This window comes from Balaenoptera musculus, chromosome 15 (assembly GCF_009873245.2).
Source record: "Balaenoptera musculus isolate JJ_BM4_2016_0621 chromosome 15, mBalMus1.pri.v3, whole genome shotgun sequence".
NCBI classification, from domain to species: domain Eukaryota; kingdom Metazoa; phylum Chordata; class Mammalia; order Artiodactyla; family Balaenopteridae; genus Balaenoptera; species Balaenoptera musculus.
Genome location: NC_045799.1, coordinates 64,177,662 through 64,197,205, shown reverse-complemented (window position 1 = coordinate 64,197,205; position 19,544 = coordinate 64,177,662). Strand labels below are relative to the sequence as shown.

Genomic DNA, 19,544 nt, shown 5'->3' with positions numbered 1-19,544 from the left:
TATGGCAGGCAGTATAAGACATAAAATATCGAATTATTAAAAATAAATCAATGGTCTTTTACTTACTTTTATACCTTTACTGTAAAGAAGTATACTCTTTTCTTTATGTCAGATTTATTGAGGTTTAGTTTATATGCTGTAGAGTTCTTTGAGTTTTGAGGAATGCAGATAGTATTGTAACCATGAGCACCACAATCAAGCTGTAAATAGTTCCATCATATCTTCCCTCCCCGCACCCCAAGTTTCCTTGCTCCCTTTTGTAGTCAACTTCTCCCAGCCCTTGGTAACCACTGGTCTTTTTTCCCCTATAATTTTGTCTTTTCAAGAATGTCATAAATAAGGTTTTAAAAAATTGTTGTAAAATACACATAAAATATACCATTTTACAATTCAGTGGTATTACGTACATTCATAACGTGTGCAACGGTGACCACAATCTAGTTCCAGAACTTTTTATCACCCCAAGTGGAAACCCAGTATCAATTAAGCGGTCACTCCCCATTTTCCCCTCTTCCCAGCACCTGGCAACCACAAATCTATTTTCTCTGGATTTGCCTATTCTGGATATTTCATATAAATGGAATCATGTAATATGTAGCCTTTTGTGTCAGACCTCTTTGACTTAGTATAACATTTTTCAAGGGTCATCCATGTTATAGTAGGTATGGCTGAATAATCATCCGTTGTGTGCCACATTTTGTTTATCCATTCATCCTTTGATGGGCATTTGAGTTTCTATCTTTTGGCTATTGTGAATAGTATTGTGGTGAACATTCACCTATAAGTTTTTGTTTGAACATTTGTTTTCAGTTCTTTTGGGCATATACCTGGGAGTGGATTTGCAGGATCATGTGGTAATTCTATGTTTAACTTTTTGAGGAACTGCCAAACTGTTTTCTGAAGTCCTTTGTACCATTTTACATTCTTATCAGTGATGTACAAGGGTTCCAATTTCTCCACCTCTCACAACATTTTCCATTAAAAAATTTTTTTTTGGCTATTCTAGTGGGTGTGGTTTCTGTTTGTGGTTTTGATTTGCATTTTCCTATTCACTAATGAAGTTGAGCAACTTTTCATGTGTTAATTGGCCATTTGTATGTCTTTGGAGAGATGTATCAATTCAGGTCTTTTGCCCATTTTTAAATTGGATTGTTTGTCTTTTTGTTGAGTTATAGGAGTTCTTTGTATATTTTGGATACTAGACTCTTCTCTTATGAGATATATGATTCGCAAGTATTTTCTCTGGTTTTATGAGTGTTCTTTTCACTTGATAGTGTCCTTTGCACAAAAATAAATAAGACTTTTAAAATGCATATTAAGTAGAATTTAAAAATTCAGAATCATTTAAATATATTACTGAAGCCATCCCTTTCTATTACTGACTTCTTTTTTGTGTTCAGAAATGTTATTCTTAAGATCATATGCATAGACCATATTTTAGTTATATAAAGTTTTACCTTAGAAGACAAAATTTTTACTTAAATAATCACAATGGATTTTGATCCAAGGTCATCTTCTAGTCAGTTCCCCACCCCTCTCCATGCAGCAACCACTATACTGTTTTCCTTTCCCTTTGAAAGGTGTGTGGTATTAGATAATACAGTACCTCTGCCTTCAATACTATCATCTTTTCAAATTAGTGGGCAAATTGAAGCTAGTATATAACTACTAAAGTGCAAGCTAGTGTGGTTCTCTCTTTGAGTGCTGTAAGAGTTTGAAGAAGGGGCATGATGGGATTTTTATTTTATTTTTTTTCTGAAAGCACAGAGCATTTTATACTCCTAATTGGAACTTATACTAACAGTTCTTTTTTTTCTAGATTGTAAATTCTTAGAGGGTTGGAACTATTTTACTTAGTTCGCGTTTTGGAGTCATTACTCCTAATTAGTGCTCTTGTTGTAGAAGATAACCAAGAAAATATTGTTGATTAGGGAGTATGGGTTCTAGGTTGAATGTTGAAGAAAAATTAGTGTTGGGTTAGGTTAGGGGACTGCATTCCAGTGTCAAGAGAAAGGCCTCAATTGTGAGAATAGGCAATCATTTAATCAGCAGGTAATTTGTGTGCCATCAAGGCAATAAGGGTACAATGATAAGCAACACTGACAGGCTCTTGCCCTTTTGGAATTTACAGTCTCCTGGCAGAACACAGTTAAATAAGCTTCTCAAATGGTGTAAGAGCTAAGGGAACTATTAGGTTCTCTGGAAGCACTTATATAGCAGGGACTCCTAGTCACCCTCTGGGGAATCAGAAACTTTACGAAGGAAAGCTGAAACTTGAAGGACATTGAAAAATTAGCTAGGGTTGGCGAGTGCTGAGGACAAGGCTGTTCCAGGCAGACGAGCTGAGCAAGGTGACTGAAAGATTGGGATGGATGGGGCATAGAATGTAAAAGGATTACAAGAGTGTGGAGAGTTAGCTGAAAAGGGAAGTAAGGTACATAAGATGATAAAGGGCAGTGGGAGGACATCAGACTTGTGTTTTATAAGAATTATTTTTGTTGCACTGTGGAGGGGAAGTGGGAGAGAGGTGAGAGTTGGAGGTGGGAAACATACTGTGTCTGACTGGCCAAATAGTGCCATTTATTGGAAAATACCTGAAGATGGCACCATTTATTAAAATGGGGGTTCCAGGAAGAAAGGAGCCAGTTGTGTTTGAGGCATTAGAACATTAAGATTGTTTTTTTAAACAGTTGGGTATATAGGTCTGGACCTCAGAGTGGACATCTATGATGGAGGCCTGGATTTGGGAGTCGATGTCACATAGGTGGTAAGTACTGCCATCGGCATGGATTGCGGGAGAGAGTACAAAGTGAGATGCATAGAGGGCCTGTGGTCAAGCTTTGAGAAACTCCAAGATTTAGTGATTTGGTAGAGGAGGCTGAGCAAGCCTTCAAAGGTTCCTGAAAAAGCAGAACCGGAGAGGCAGCAAGAAATACAGACTATAACATACTATAAGCGAAAGGAAGGGAAGAATCTGGTTACTTTGAATTCTCAGGATCTGAGCCCAAGTTATTGTAAGGATTTTAAAAAGAAGTTTTCATTCAGCCCACCTCATTCCTCTGTAAGGCACCTTTGTGTAGGCCACAGCCTGCTCAACCCTGCTCAGCAGCCCTGTGAAAACCTGCTATGAGAGGATGAGTAAGAAGCAGCCTGGAATATATCTTGCTTTTATCAACCTGGAGGTCTTAGTTGGTTTTGCCAAAAGTGATAGGGCAGAAGTTGGATTGGTGTAGCTGGAGGAGCTAGTGGAGGTAAAGAAATGATACGGCGAGTAGAGACAATTCTTAGTTTGACTGCAAAGAGCAAAGGCAGATTGGTTGGTTGGAGGGACGTGCAATTGATGGAGTTTTTCTGTTTTTTTTGTGTTTTTTTTAAATATGTTTTTGTATTTTTACATTGGAGATATTAGAAAATTTTACATGTTTAAGGAGAGCATTCAGTTTGGTGGGAAAGGTAGACTCCCTAGGAGAAAGACTGTGAAAAGTTACGAGAGGGTAGACATAGATAGAATCCTAATCAAGGCCTAGAGTTGGGTGCAGGTGTGTTATGGTATCTTTTTTTTTTTTTTTTTTTTCCTCTTGGTTAAGAAGAAGGAGAGAATTTGTCAGGGATTTAGGAGAGTATTTTGGAATCTGAAGAGAATGGGGAATGTCTGGATAGTGCATGTGGGAGATGAACATTGGAGGACCTGGGAATGTGGTGCTTACTGATGGATGATGGAATTGATAATTGGGTTTATGCAGGGTTGGGATTTTGCCAGATTGGTGTGAGGGAAATGTTAAGGCAGGTTAAGGGAATTGGCAAGAGTTATTGAAATGATAAACCATGAAATCTAAACTGGTTAAAGAAGGAAGTTAAGAAGAAAGAAAGTACTTGGACTGGAAAAAAGTAGAGAGAATCACTGGAATTAAAATTACTAAAAAAACCCTTTAGATCGGTATTGAGAAAGTGTGAGTAGTAGAGAGTTGTCAAAAGCAAAGCAAGTCATTGGGGGCATTGAGCAAGAAGAACTGAAAAGGGCTTGTGGGATTTTAGAGACAAGTAGGCCACCAGTGGCAGTTGCTACTTGGGCAGGAGCAGTTTCTGTGGAGTGCTGAGGGTGGGACCCTGGTTACAGTGAGTTGGAAAGTGAGTGAAGGCAAGGAAAATAAATTTTCAAGAGGTTTGGCTGTGAAGAATCTATCTAGACAATTAACTTTAGAAGGAGAAAGAGAATTAAGGTTTTTGTTTTTGTTTTCTTAAAGGAAAGACCTGAATGTGTTCATATGTTGATGTTGTGATGAGCAGTGGGAAAGTCAGAGATGCAAGGCTTACCTCAGAAGGTAGGGGCATGTATGAATCCAAAGGGTTACTGCAGATAGGAGGTTTACTTGTTCCATTATGTGAGTGTGATGGGAAGAAATGTTCTGTGTGCAGACATAAGTAAATTTGTAGATTGCTGGAAGGAGGTTGGCAGGCAGTGGTGGAGTGTTGAAGAACTTGAAAGTTAGAACTGAGTTTGAGTTCTTGCTCTGCCTTTAATTAGCTGTGCTGCTTTAGGTAAGTTATGGAATCTTTGTTACCTCATCTGTAAGAAGGTAACTTACCATCTTCAATAATCACAATAGGATTATGTTGAAGATTAAATGAGGTGATAAATGTATGTAAACTGCTTGGGGAGGTTGCCTACCAGACTTTATTAAAATGAGCTCAAAATTTAGCTCTTACTATTCAGAGTGCTGTAGAAAAACTTGTACTTCTTATATAGCAAGAATCTGTAAGGTTATCAGTGGTAGTGCTGGGGAAAGGAGAAAAGTGCAGAAAGTTTGAAAGCTGTTTTGGAAAGCAGAAAACCCTGGCTAGGGAGTCACGGGCAGCATTGAAGACTCAGTGATAGGGAACTACACGGGAGTGGTGTATTCACCAGCCTTTACACTGAAGACACTTGTGCACATGAAGCAAAGGTTAAAATCTAATGTAGTACCCTCCTAGTTACTTTGTTTGTCCTTTGTGGTTAATATGATTAGAGGTCTGTCAATAGAGGCTGTTTGAGATTCTTTGGGAGGGATATAAACTATACTGAAGTTGAATCTTTTCTATGTTTTGCTTAAAGATATTACATAAAAACAAAATTTACAACCCTTTAAATTTTGGGTTAGAGTATATTCAGTCATATAGGTGCAGAGTTAGAGGGAGCATGTCTGTTAAGACCACCCTTACTACTGATAGCAGTTGCAAGTTTGGGGGTCCCCAAGACCATTCCTGGGTTGGATAATTCACTGGAAGGACTTATAGGACTCATTGAAAGCTGTTATACTCATGGTTACAGTTTATTACAGCTATAGGATACAGATTAAAATCAACCAAGGGTAACGGTGCATAGGGCAGAGTCTACGACAGTTCCAAATGTGGAGCTTCTCCCCGTGGAGTAGTGAGCAGTGTTACTTTCCTGGTATTGATGTGTGATAATACATATGGAGTATTACCAGCCATGGAAGCCCAGCCCAGCCTGTCCAGAGTTCTTATTTGGGCTCCATGATTGACTGCCCACATGCATGAACTTAGTTTCCAGCCCTACTAGAGGTTGAGTTGATCTGTGTGATTCAAAGGCCCCACCATACATAGATCACATTGTTATACTTTCTAGTGTGACCCAAAGTTCCCAGGTGGACAAGGGCACTCTTTTTACTTTTTTTTTTTTTTAATTATTTATTTATTTTTGGCTCTTTTGGGTCTTCATTGCTGCCCGCGGGCTTTCTCTAGTTGCAGCGAATGGGGGCTACTCTTCGTTGGGGTGCACGGGCTTCTCTTTGCAGTGGTTTCTCTAGCTGCGGAGCACGGGCTCTAGGTGCACGGGCTTCAGTAGTTGTGGCTCGCGGGCTCTGGAGCGCAGGCTCAGTAGTTGTGGCGCACGGGCTTAGTTGCTCCATGGCATATGGGATCTTCCCGGACCAGGGCTCGAACCCGTGTTCCCTGCATTGGCAGGCATATTCTTAACCACTGTGCCACCAGGGAAGCCCAAGGACACTCTTATTAGGCATTATATTCCAAGAGTTTAGAGATTACCTTCCAGAAGCCAAGGGTTAAGGCCAGATCTCTCTTTGGGCAAGGTAAAATTCTTTACAGTTTTACAACAATAGTTAAATATATTTTTATATTTTGAGGCTGCAGAAACTAATTAGTTGATGTTTGATTGATGATTAAAAGTTGGTAATAAAGAACCCATAAATTGCATGGGTTTGGTATTGTAGACACTTAATACTTAAGTAGCTAAGGAAGTTTCATTAAGAAATATTAACCATTAATATTTATAGTAAAATTGAGGTAAGCTTATAATTTTGGCATGATGGTTCAATTCTGTTATATTAAATTTGAACTTACTGTTTTCTCCTGTGGAAACAGTTTCATATAATGAAGTCCCTGAGCCTCCCAAGTGAATTTTTTAGCCATAGACTCATACTTTAGAGCAATGTCTCTAATGTGAAAGTGTGATGTACACGAGCCTCAGAGTTATGCATAGTTTCACCTTTTCTCTTGTACTTTTTTGAAAGTATGTCTGAATCCAGGTGAGTAAGAGATATCACAGAGATAACCTTGAATTTATTTTTAAAAAGTAAATCAGTTTTAGTGGTATTAACTGTTAGTATGAAAAACTCAGAGCATATCCTACAACTGCTTTGTGACAGTGATGCTATCTATCTTTGAGTACCATTGCTTTAGAGAATAAATGCTTTCCCACCTCATTGGCTTTAGTGCAAATATCATTTCCTAGTTGATATCCATTACAAATTAGATCTCACCATGAGAACGAAATCCTTTAATAAGCCTAGTTAAAAACAACTTGAAGCAATATGATGCTTATTCCGGTGGCACCACTAGGTGTGGTGTTTGCATCAAGTCATTTTGGGGTGCTTTATGGAAATGTTTTCTGATAGGGAATTCCCTGACTTCACATTTCCAGGCTGACTTTTCCCCCTCAAGAACTGGACCACAAGACCACATTTAGCCAGGAGATACTTAACTATCCCCTAACACGTGGTAGATTGTTGATGTGAGGTCTGAGGGCTTGGGTCATTGAAAATGAATAACCTCTCAGATTTATTACATTTTCTGTATATTGAGAATAGGTGACTAAAATGAGCGGTAACTATATTTGCATGTGATTTGTATGTTATAGTTAACATTTAAATTCTTTTGTACTAAAAATTTTTTTGTTGCCACCTTAAGCCTCTATTCTCTAAGGCACAGAGTGGCATGCCATCTCAGTTTTTGCTTCAACATATGAACCCTAGAGGGCCATCGTGCAATTAAAAGCACCTAACCCATAAATGATATTTGCTTCATGTTTGAACAACAAATGTTTTAATCCACTGTCTTCACTAATATTGTAACTACTGTCTTACAGATTGACTTGATGCAAAAACATCACAAAGGCTCCATATTATACAGTATGCGATTTTTGAGGTATGAGCTTTAGAAACTTACCTCTCATGTGGCATGTACATCAGGCTTTAACTTCAGTTTAATCATTTTGGGGAATTTATGCATTTCTTTTTTTCCTCTCTCTCTCCATAATATTTTTAGAGTATTAAAGGGGCTGTGGAGGTATTTTTGGATTCTTGCTAGGATACTTAGTCTTAACAGATACATTTTCTTTTTATCACTAAATTGAGACACTAATTCTGGCAGATGATAGCTTTTTCAGCCCTTATAACTAGCTTAACATTTATGCCTGCCTCTTTGAGTTCAAATCTGCATTTTCTATTTTGTGCCTTTGATTGCCTCATTTTAAGTGCTCATTTCCGTTCTTAACAGTTTTCTGTTTATTGGACTGGGATGATCTTGTTGGTGCTAACTGCCTGATATTGACTTTTTGAGAACTAAGCTGTCTAGATATTATAAAATAGAGATTTCATATAAATGCTGAACTATTTTGTGCTTTTGGGTTCAGAATACCTGTAACTTGAATTCTGGTTAGAAATATTCTGATCAGTTTGTATTAGAAGAACTTAGCAACCAGGGAGTTTTTAGACAGTTCTGAGACAGTAGTTCTACCCTAGTGAATTTTTTGCTATATTTCTGAAAACTCAAATTCTGAAAAAAAAACTTGGTATTTATAACTAATGAGATTTAAAAACGTGTATTTCTAACAAATTGGGAGGTTGTTCCTGTTTTTTTTTCAGTTTAGTTTGAAATCAGTGCTTCCTAGTTAGAAATGGATTTGTTGGTAGCAGTAGATTGCTTAATTTCTTCAGTGAAGAGGTTAAAATCAGCTATTGTATATTGAGTATAAAAACTTGTTTTGATCATATTCATATGTTTATGAACTATTTATATTTATTTGTTTAGACTGAAAACCTTGAGTATATTTACTATTATGGTCATAATAACTTCAAGTGTACCTTGTAAGCTAAGTATTTCTTAAGAACTTATCTCTTAAGCCTCACAATAACATTACGTCATAGATAGGTATTATCCCCATTTTATGCAAAAGACAACTGAGGCTTGGAAATTAAGTTCCTTGTGCAAAGTCACACATACCTTTTCAGTGCTAGAGCTGGGATTTGAGCCCAGATCTTTTTTTAACCCATATTCTCTATTGCCTTGTGTTTACTGGTATGTCACCAGAAAAAGATACAAACATTTAACTCTCAATGGTAAGAGTAGTATATGTGATACATAAGCATAATGAAAATTAGAAATTCAGATTATTTAAATATTCATTTAAATATTGGTAGACTTCAGTTATCTTGATGTTTTAGAATTATTTTATTCATTCATTTACTAACAACTTCCTTTTCTAGGTTGTGTTAGGTGCTATACATATAGACAGGTTCAAAATCTGCCAGAAAAGCTCATCAGTTCTCTTTTATTTTTCAGTTCCCTTTTAGAAATTAATGGTATGTTATGGTTTATTATAGGTGCTCATTTAGTGTGCTATTTTAGATACATGGGGGTAGATCATTATGTTAGTTTTAAAAAGTTGTCACGCTCCATTTAGTGGTAAAGGCATTTAAATGCTTATACTTAGTATACTTAGAAAATATCCTAATACGTTTTTTTTTTGAAATTCCATAGATTTTATTTTTCATATGTTGGAAGTTCTGAGCTTTGTCAACAAGTGAACTCTGAATGTTTGAAGAAGATACTTCACTATGGAGCCTTAGTTATATGCATAGTATGCTAGGGTTATGGATTTTTATCAAGTTTCAGATTGAGAGCCTTTAGGAATAATTTAGATTGGTGCCACGTAGGTATCCAAGTTTAATTGAACCTATTTGTCTACATTCTATATTAACAGTGGTTGCAGTAGGTACAGATCAGGGTGTCTGAGCCTATGCACCTTTTCATATTTAGTGTTCTTGCGGGGGGGCAACGAAAGGATGATAAACTCGAAATGAAATACACAGACGCTTTTTTTTACACATAGGGGAGGGCCATGGGGGTTGAGGAATAACTTAGTTTCTGCTCTTGCCAGCGTCCTTAACTTTTCCAAATAATTATGGGTGCAGAAGGTGTTTTAGTAAGTATCATAAAAGTGATTTTTTTCCAGAAGGTTGTTCCTCTCAGAAGAAATATCAAAGCAGAGGAACCTTTTTCTTGGTATTTTTCATATGCTGCCATAGGGTAGTTAGTGTTTTCTTATTTCTTGATACCATATGGTTGATGGAAGAATAAGGCTCATGAGAAATTATAAAGTTTAGCTCCATATTTTACTGATGGGGACATTGAGGCATAGAGATGATCCTTAGATAAGGGTACTAATTTTATCCTGGGGCTGAGCAACTTGTTAATATCCAGGTATCTTGGATTATTCTAGGCGGTACTTGAATTTTAAATAGATTATGGACTGCAACCTTCAGCTTTATTGGATTCCTGATACCTTGCTTTTATTTTCCTCACTTTTTATAATTTTAATAGATATCCTTTATATGAGGAATCTTCAGTGAAGTCCTCAGTGTTGCCATACATTAAAATAATCTTTGCAGCTAATGTGTTCTTTCCTAATATCCTATTGAGCTTGCTTTCAAATTTCATTCTATAATTTATTTTCCCACCAAATAGTCAAGTTACAAATTTAGGTGAGAGAGAGAGAGAGCCACATTGCCATGAGGCAGTACTTTAAAAATAATTTGGTAACACATTGCCCCTGCCTGATATGTTGCCAGTGTTTTTTATTTTTATGACTGGGAAGATTGTAATTTTTCCTCTGGTTAAAACCCTCTTCTGGGAGGAGGAGATTTAGGAAGAACTATTCCTTTTATTAAGTCATGTGAAAAGAATCCTGGGACCAGGGTGACCAACTATCTCAGTTTGCCTGGGACTGAGGGAGTTCTTAGGACGTGGAACTTTCAGTGCTAAAACCTGTTAAGTTTTGCGTTGAGCACCTAGTCCTGGTAGTTATTCATATTTCTGTATGGGTCTTTAGATAGCAGAAGGGGCTGAAAAGCTGGTATTTCATCCATTGACAATCCTTTCCCACTTGAAAGACTTCTTATTACACATTGGAGTGCTTATGTATAATAGTAATGAGAAGAGAGAGGCATGTATGAAAGAAAAATTTATGATTTGGGTTATCAAAGTGTTTGTTTAAAGTTGTAACCTTATACTCTTCTCTCTTTGCAGGACTGATAGTGCATCAGCCGACCCAGATAATTTAAAATATTCTTCATCCAGAGATAGGGGTGGGTCTTCCTCTTATGGACTGCAACCTTCAAATGCAGCTGTGGTGTCTCGGCAAAGGCACGATGATACCAGAATCCACGCTGACATACACAATGACGAAAAGGGTATATATATATTTCCTTGCTGCTAGAGGCATGTTTTTTGTGCGTTTGTTTTTTTTAACCTAGCTGCCTCTCCCTTTCTTCCTCCTTCCCTCTCTCTCGCTCCCTCACCTCTCTCTTCTAATATGTTTAAAATATAAATGTTACACACAGTGCTGTTCTTGAAACTTCTTAAGTTTACCCCCTTAATTTAAAAAAAATTTTAATGTACTTTTCACACACACAATACATAAATGCAGTTTCCTTGCCCCCAAAATACAATATTATCACTAAGGCTTTCCTGACTACTGTCTCTCCTCTAGACTTCTAAAAAGTTTTCAAGTGCAAAATCTGAGTTAATTTAGTTTCCATTTCTCTTCTTATCTTCCACTGAAGATAACAAAATGAAATCAATGCATGCATCACAGGGAAAGAGTAGAAGCCAAGGCTGGTTGACCTGCAGATTGGGTCAGAAGAACCTGAACTATCAGGAATTGATTGAGTGAAACAAAGAGCCCTATTGAAATAATGTAAATGTTGCTGTTTTTAGGTGGCTACAGTGTCAATGGAGGATCTGGGGAAAATACTTATGGTCGGAAGTCGTTGGGGCAAGAGCTGAGGGTTAACAATGTGACCAGCCCTGAGTTCACCAGTATTCAGCATGGCAGTCGTGCGTTAGCCATCAAAGACATGAGGAAATCACAGGGTAAGGCTGGGTAAACTGGGGACAATCAATCACACAAGCCTCCGCTGAGACATCTCCTAAATGCCTCTTTCTGTACCAGTGCCTTGCACCTGTGTGAGTTGGTTAGCTTACTGAGTTGAGAAACATGTGCAGGTGATAATTGTTTGCATTCCTTTTCCTGTGAACTGTTCCCTACCATGAATTCCCACAAGAAGGTTTTTAATACTTTTTAAAGGAGAATTCTCTTAAAATAAGATTAGAAGACTGGGTAAGATTTTAAAGAAAGGATTTTCCTGATTATAGTGGATACTGAATGTATAGTGGGCTCTTACTGCAGCGAGTCCTTGAACTCTAGGGTGAGGGTAGGGGTGTACATGGACTGGGCCCTTTTCTAAAGTTAAATACACAGTTACTGCTTCTTGCTTTATAACACAAGCCTCACTCTATAGGTAAAGTGTCTCAAAAATTCATAGGATTAGAGGTAATGATCATTTTTTTTTTCTAAAAGAGAAATTTATTGTATTGGTAAAGCTGCTTAAGAAATCAAGATTTCTGATTTATACACTTTGTTGGATATAATTACTCTTTGGACATTTAGTTTATGACCATTTTTTCCCAGTGAGGGCTTTGTGTGTGTGTTGTGTGTATCTTGGTGAACATCTTTGTGTATATAGCTTTTTTTTGCATGCAGTTTTAAAAAAATGATTTCGATAAATTTTCTAAAGTGAAATGACTAGTCAAAGGCTATACTGTCTCATAAAAGTGTTTGAAGGGACTTCCTTCGTGGTCAAGTGGTTGGGACTCTGCGCTTTCATTGCAGGGGGCACGGGTTCAATCCCTGGCCAGGGAACTAAGATCCTGCATGCCGAGTGGTGTGGCCAAAAAAAAAACAACAAAAAACACCAGTGTTTGAAGTCTTAGTTTTAGGTATGATAGAGTTAGAAAGTGACTCTAAAGCTAATTTAGTCTAGATCCCCCTTGCAAGCTCAGAGTTATGCAGCTTGCTAGGGGCATAATTGTAAATAGAACCTAGATTTCCTGACTAGTAACCTAAATACATTTTTAGCAGTCATCCTTACTGAAAATACTCTACAGGCTAGGGATTTTTAAAGATCTTATTCCTTCTCTCAGATGTTGTAATTTCTTTTATGATCAATTTCCCTTTCATTCATTAGAAATGAAACTGTCAGACCCTTTAATGTGGTTTGTGTTAATGTACATGGGTTAATTATGATGAATTGCACAGCTGAAAACTTAAAAAGAAAAATTTAGTACTTAAAGCCATCTTTATTAGTAGTGTTCAGCATTTTGAGCATTCCTGCTTGTTCTTGTCATTAAAAAAGGGAAGAAGAGTTTTGATTTGCCACTTGTGGCAGCATGCTTGCACATGGTAGGTGGTAAGTAGACATTTGTTGAACTGAATATGTGATTGCAATTCACCAAAACTTTGTCCTAGGAAAATGATGATGATGTGAACAAGAGGCTCCCCTCCAGTGGGAGACCTAGGTGAGAAATAGAAGCATGTAACCTGTTTCTGCCTGATAGAGACTTTATCCCTAACCTGTTGAAGTTTCTTACCTATGCTCTTTACCTAGATGTTGAAAACAGTTTGGAACAGTTTCGAAGAGAATAATTTCTAAGCCTTTCTTTTTTCTCTGTCAGTTGGTCCTCTGGAATGAGGTGTTTGCATATCTTTTTTGAGGGTCTGCTGTGTGCCCGCAGTCTGCTGGGGCTGGGTTTATAGTGATGAACAGAAGTGTCACAGGACCTACATTCATTGAGCTTTTATTGTCTGGTGGACTGTGATTTTTAGTATACTTTAAAATATTTGGGCTGTAAAGTTTCTGTGCTGATTCATACTCAATGTTTATATTCACAGAGCGATCGATGTCTTATTCTGATGAGTCTCGACTGTCGAATCTTCTTCGGAGGATCACCCGGGAAGACGACAGAGACCGAAGACTGGCTACTGTAAAGCAGTTGAAAGAATTTATTCAGCAACCAGAAAATAAGCTGGTCAGTATAGTATGTTTGGAAATGTTGATAAGTTTCATTTTTCCATAGTTCAGTAGATAATGTTACCTAGAGTGGTTTAAGAAGGGAAAAGTTTTGCTTCCAAGGAAAAATAATAGGGATTCCTTATTCCAGATTGATTTGGCCTATATTATGATGGTCTAGAACTTAATGCCCTTAATCTGTAATTTATCTATACAAATGTTAGAACCACATTGGTTCCTTCTGCAATAAAGTGCTTTTGACCTTTTACACATTTATTCTGTTGTCCTTGGAACTTTTTTTCTGTGTTCCAGGACAGAATATCTCTTTGTTTTTCATATGTGAAATTGGGGTAGGAGGTACATATTCCGTTTATGGGTAAGTTTGGTCTGGTGGCCAGGGCTAAATAAATGGAAAAACGCTTTAAAGAGTAAAGTACAAGAGGAAGTTCCCTGGTTGCCTAGTGGTTAGGATTCCGGGCTTTCACTGCCGTGGCCCGGGTTCAATCCCTGATCATGGAGCTGAGATTCTGCAAGCCGTGTGGCCCGGCCAACAAAAATAATAAAGTACAGGAGCAGTTACAAATTTCTTTACCCTCCAGGTAAGTCTCCTAATGTTAAATTAAGAACTTGCTATAGGGCTTCCCTGGTGGCGCAGTGGTTAAGAATCTGCCTGCCAATGCAGGGGACACGGGTTCGAGCCCTGGTCCGGGAACATCCCACATGCCGTGGAGCAACTAAGCCCATGCGCCACAGCTACTGAACCTGCGCTCTAGAGCCTCCGAGCCACAACTACTGAGCCTGTGTGCCACAACTACTGAAGCCCGAGTGCCTAGAGCCCGTGCTTTGCAACAAGAGAAGCCACCACAATGAGAAGCCCGCGCACAGCAAAGACAAGTAGCCCCCGCTTGCCGCAAGTAGAGAAAGCCCGCACGCAGCAACAAAGCCCCAACACAGCCATAAATAAATACATAGTTAAAAAAAGAACTTGATATAGAACAGGAGAAAATTAATGAAATGGTATAGTGAGTCAAATAACATTTGGTTCAAAGCAAGCTTCCTCCAACCCCCCTCCCCATTTTATTATGAAAAATTTCAAATACACAGCAAATTGAGAGAATTTTACAGTGAATATCATAGTGTCTAAGTTCTGTCATTAACACTTTATCGTATGACTTTATCATATATCTCTCTACCTCTTCCTCTATCCATCAGTCCATCTTTTGTTTTAAAAATGCATTTCAGAGTAAATAAAATAAGCTTTTTGAGTTTTTTTTTTTTCCCCCATTGATGATCATGGCTGTATATTTCCTATGGGTAAATTTCTTTCAGAGTCTGAAAGGAAACTTATGACACTCTTAACTTATGATATAATTGGGACCTGGGAATAATAAGAAAAGTAAGGTGTGGTCCAGTTATAATTTGGAGGGAAACACAAGTTTAAAAAAAAAAAAAGTACCCAGTGTTATTCTTAAAAGTATAGGAATCTGAAGTTTTTATTAATTTTTTTTTTAAGGTACTAGTTAAACAATTGGATAATATCTTGGTTGCTGTACATGATGTGCTTAATGAAAGGTAAGTAACTAAAAGACTAAAATATATTTTTAGAAACTATTAAAAAGTGTACAAGAAGATAAACCCATTGGCTTCATTTATGAACATCTACTTAATGTTTCAGTGGGTTCTCTTGTCATCTTTATTTGTGTAAAAGTATTTAAACATTAATTACCACTGAATACAATTGGAATCCACTTGAAAGGGAGAGCCATTCTTTTTTTTTCTTTTTTTTTAATTTGTCAACATGACTGAATAATTGAGCATTGACTTGTAGAATGACAAACTCTTAATGCAAGTGTGAATGAATGCGATTAACTTTTGTAAACTAGAGCATTTGGAAACTGCTTAGAGAGTAGATGTGAAAGGGAGCTTCCTTCTTTGGGCAACAGTGGATTCAGGCCATCTATTCTCTGAGGCTACTGGGGTTCTCCAAAGGTGTGCAGTCATCTCTTCATATGGTGATTCCCAAAGAATTGCAGTGTTGGAAAGCATCCAAAACTCATCTCAGCAGGTCACAAACCTTACTGCTTTTTGATGGTTTTATTTTATATAGTTTCTCATTAATATAATACTTAAATCAGTGTTGTCCTTCAAGTTTACTGTATTTAACTATTACCATTTCCTATTTTATAGTCCTTACATATTGAATATTACCAAGTATATAATTATATAGTGTGTTTTATCTGATCACTTGTTGCTGCCCTTTTCTGCGAATCAGTTAATGTAGTTTGAGATGGAATTTGAAGTCTGAATTTTAGTATTTCTAAGCCTTTCCTTACTGTTTGTAAATAATTGATTCTATAAAAGAAAATCTAAAGTCTTAACAAAGATACTTTTGGCATTGCAGGAGACAGAATAGAGAGAATATTTAAAGTGGATAAAATTTCAACCTTTTGTGTAGTTTGAATAAAAATTATAAAATCATTTAAGGCATTCATTCTATTGTAAGATGTGTCATTCTTGTCATCTTTGAAAGCTTAAGCTTTTTGTGTATTTTGTTTTGTTTGCATTAAAATAAACACAGTAGCAAATTGCTTCAGGAGTTGAGACAGGAGGGAGCTTGCTGTCTTGGCCTTCTTTGCGCTTCTCTGAGCTATGAGGCTGAGAAGATCTTCAAATGGATTTTTAGCAAATTTAGCTCATCTGCAAAAGATGAAGTTAAACTCCTCTACTTATGTGCCACCTACAAAGCACTAGAGACTGTAGGAGAAAAGAAAGCCTTTTCATCCGTAATGCAGGTAAGAATGGAGGGTTGGGGGGAATGATGATGTGCTTGGGAAGAAAGTTGTCCTTAACACACATCCTTGAAGGGGAGCTTGAAGAAAGGAAACTTAGAATAGGAGTTATCTACTGATTGATATATGATGTAAATAAAACTCCTCTTTCTGAATTTGAGTAAATGATACACATTAAAGGTAGATTTAAAATAAATTATTTTAAAAATTTTGTCTTTTTGCTTTTTAGAAGCTTTCTTTTGAATTTGTGTAGTACTAGAATCATTTACAGATTTGAAAATAGGAGCTCCATGAGGAAAGCCACGTAGAAGGGGGCTTCACATTTTTTGAGGGAGATAAAAACTAAACACCACAACTTATTTTGGGCCTGAAGTTTTGATAATATGTCAAAAATTCTTACTCCTAGTGATATAAAATAAATAATTGTGTGTCTGAATTACTATTATTATTATTTTTTTGGCTGCGTTGGGTCTTCGTTGCTGCACGCGGGCTTTCTCTAGCTGCGGCGAGCGGGGGCTACTCTTCGTTACTGTGCGCGGGCTTCTCATTGAGGTGGCTTCTCTTGTTGCGGAGCACCAGCTCTAGGTGCGCGGGCTTCAGTAGTTGTGGTGCGTGGGCTCTAGAGCGCAAGCTCAGTAGTTGTGGCACTGGGCTTAGTTGTTCTGCGGCACGTGGGATCTTCCCGGATCAGGGATCGAACCTGTGTTCCCTGCATTGGCAGGCGGATTCTTAACCACTACACCACTAGGGAAGTCCCTGTATCTGAATTATTGAAAGATCATTCCCAATTTAATTTTGAGCAAAGTTATAAGTAATTCAATTTTTGTTGAGCTAATGTTTTTAAAAATTTAGGATGTGGTGTCTTTAGAATATTTGATATCTTTATTTATTTTGCTTTTTTTATTAAACAATTCATGATATGTTTTATTTTGGTTAATAATTTTTAAAAAACATGAGAAATCTATTCTGTCTTTAAAATTTTTATTTTTATTTGATTATAGAGGTTGTGAAAAAATTTTGGAAAAGATTCAGAAAATAATTTGTAACTACCCAGCATAACACCAAATTTGGCTTATTCTGCATACAGTTTTCATATTATGAACATTTCCCCAAGTATTTATTTTGAAAAATTTTAAATCCACAGGAAAACAGATGGACTGGTATATTAAACACCCGTATATCTTTTACCTAGATCTATCACTTATTAACATTTTGCTGCAGTTGTTTTGTTTCTACACACACACAGACACGGACACAGACACACACAGAGACACGATTTTTTGTTGAACTCTTTGAAAATAAATTCCACACATAATGATGGTTTATCCTGTGATACTTCAGCATGCCTCTCCTAAGATTAAGGCTAATCTCATATATAACAACATTATAATCATAAGAAAATTAATTTTGTCACATAAGACAATCCATGTTCAAATTTTCCAGCTGCCACTAAGATGTCTATAACTTTTGTCTTACCCAGGATCCCATCAAGGTTCATGTATTGATGAATCTTTAATCTCTTGAAGATGGTGATGTGCCTCTTTAACCTCTTAAATAGAACAATTCTCTGCACCCTTTTTTGTCCCCCTTATTTTGTAGAATGTTCTACGTTTTGGGCTTGTCTGATTATTCCTTCCTGATTAGAGTCAGTTCAAATATTTTGGTCACGAATACTTCATGGGTTCATACTTAGTGTTGTATCACACTAGCAGGCATAAAGCTTCAGGTTCACATAACTCTTAGATGAAGAGTTTCATCACTTGGTTGAGGTGATGACCAACCAGATCTTTCCATTGTGAAGGCTTATTTTTCTCCCTTTGTAATTAGTGAGTAATGTGGGCATGATACTGTGAGACCTCCTGAATATCCTGTTTTTTTCATAGTATTTCACTTGATTTTAGCATTCATTCATATTCTGTGCATTGTATAGATTATAGCATTGGCTGTTGCAAAATAGTGGTTTTCTAATGCTAGCATTTCTTCTATACTCATAACATCATTCTTTTGTAGAGAAGAGCTTTCCTTTTGGGGAAAAAATTGGTTTTAACAAAAAAAAAAATTTAGCTGCAAAATATTCTATAGGTAGTATGCCATATATTTATTTTAAAAATATATATAGTGGTAACATGAGCCTGTGTGTCAGTCTTGTGTTGGGACCATGCTAACCTTCTTTAAATCATTCCAGTTTGAAGCAAGTACTGATATCTTAAAGTATAAATCGTACAACATCTGCTCTATGTTTTGAATTGGAAAATAATTCTGGTACTTTAAAGACAAGTTTCCCAAGCACATCTTAGTTTTTGTACTTGAAATTTTAATCACACCCATGGTTTTGAAGAGAGCACTTAGGAACAATGTAAACATGTTACTTAGGAATAATGTTAACAGACGTTAAATGAGGGGAGAACAGTGGATTGAAATGTTTTCAACTTTTTTGGGAACTAAAACTATAGAATTTATTTTCTTTGATATAGTCAGTTTTGGCTATAGTCACTATTAAATAATAAACCTAATTTGTTTGTTTTCTCCCTGTTTTATTAAATGTTCATGGTTTGTAACTTTTATTTTTTAGCTTGTAATGACCAGCCTGCAATCCATTCTTGAAAATGTGGATACACCAGAATTACTTTGCAAATGTGTTAAGTGCATTCTTTTGGTAGCTCGATGTTACCCTCATATTTTCAGCACTAATTTTAGGGTGAGTTCCCCGCCCCCTCTTTTCAGATGATGGGGTAAGGGATTGGCTGCATGTATGAGGACCTGGGGAATTAGAAAACAAAGTTTCTGCTCCTTCGAGTATAATTGGTTTTAAGGTCCAGGATTGAATGATACAATAATGTAGTTTTATAAAAAATACCATCTGTACTTGCTAACACTAATACCTTAAGATACTTAAAGAAAGAAATATTTCATCAGTGTCATAAAGAAAGTTCCATTATTCTCCTGCCCTGCCCCTCCCAACCCCCATTTAATGTATAATGTCAAGAAGGTAGGACGTAAGATGTTCTAGGTTCTCTTACTCTGAAATGGTCTGCAGGTTGGAATAGCAATAAGACCTTAAAATGATTAGTCCCCTTCTCTCTGTCTCCATCCAGGATACAGTTGACATATTAGTCGGATGGCATATAGATCATACTCAGAAACCTTCGCTTACACAGCAGGTGTCTGGTGAGTCGCTCAGCATATACCAGTCATTTAAATATTGTGGGAAGGAGTGTTCGTTTCTCAAAGACCAGCTGTTAACACTACTTTTTTGATAATGCAAGAAAAATAATTGCTTTAGAGGATATTTTGGTGAAGAGTACTTGTTAGCTAAATTTATCTTTTA

The 19,544-nt window shown here is 36.9% G+C and overlaps 1 protein-coding gene across 6 annotated transcripts in view; it reads left to right on the top strand.

Annotated features, from left to right (window-relative positions):
- SMG1 (SMG1 nonsense mediated mRNA decay associated PI3K related kinase) overlaps positions 1 to 19,544 on the top strand; it is a 96,153-nt gene that overhangs the window by 13,648 nt on the left and 62,961 nt on the right. For 2 of the 6 annotated variants that reach the window (XM_036825388.1, XM_036825389.1), the window contains exons 2-9: positions 7,385 to 7,443; positions 10,606 to 10,769; positions 11,296 to 11,451; positions 13,310 to 13,446; positions 14,941 to 14,999; positions 16,006 to 16,219; positions 18,789 to 18,914; positions 19,312 to 19,384. In XM_036825388.1, the coding sequence (XP_036681283.1) occupies positions 7,394 to 7,443; positions 10,606 to 10,769; positions 11,296 to 11,451; positions 13,310 to 13,446; positions 14,941 to 14,999; positions 16,006 to 16,219; positions 18,789 to 18,914; positions 19,312 to 19,384 (979 nt within the window). In that variant the 5' untranslated portion in view covers positions 7,385 to 7,393. The remainder of the gene's footprint in view (positions 1 to 7,384; positions 7,444 to 10,605; positions 10,770 to 11,295; positions 11,452 to 13,309; positions 13,447 to 14,940; positions 15,000 to 16,005; positions 16,220 to 18,788; positions 18,915 to 19,311; positions 19,385 to 19,544) is intronic. The other 4 variants (XM_036825385.1, XM_036825391.1, XM_036825387.1 and 1 more) reach the window with 3 other exon arrangements.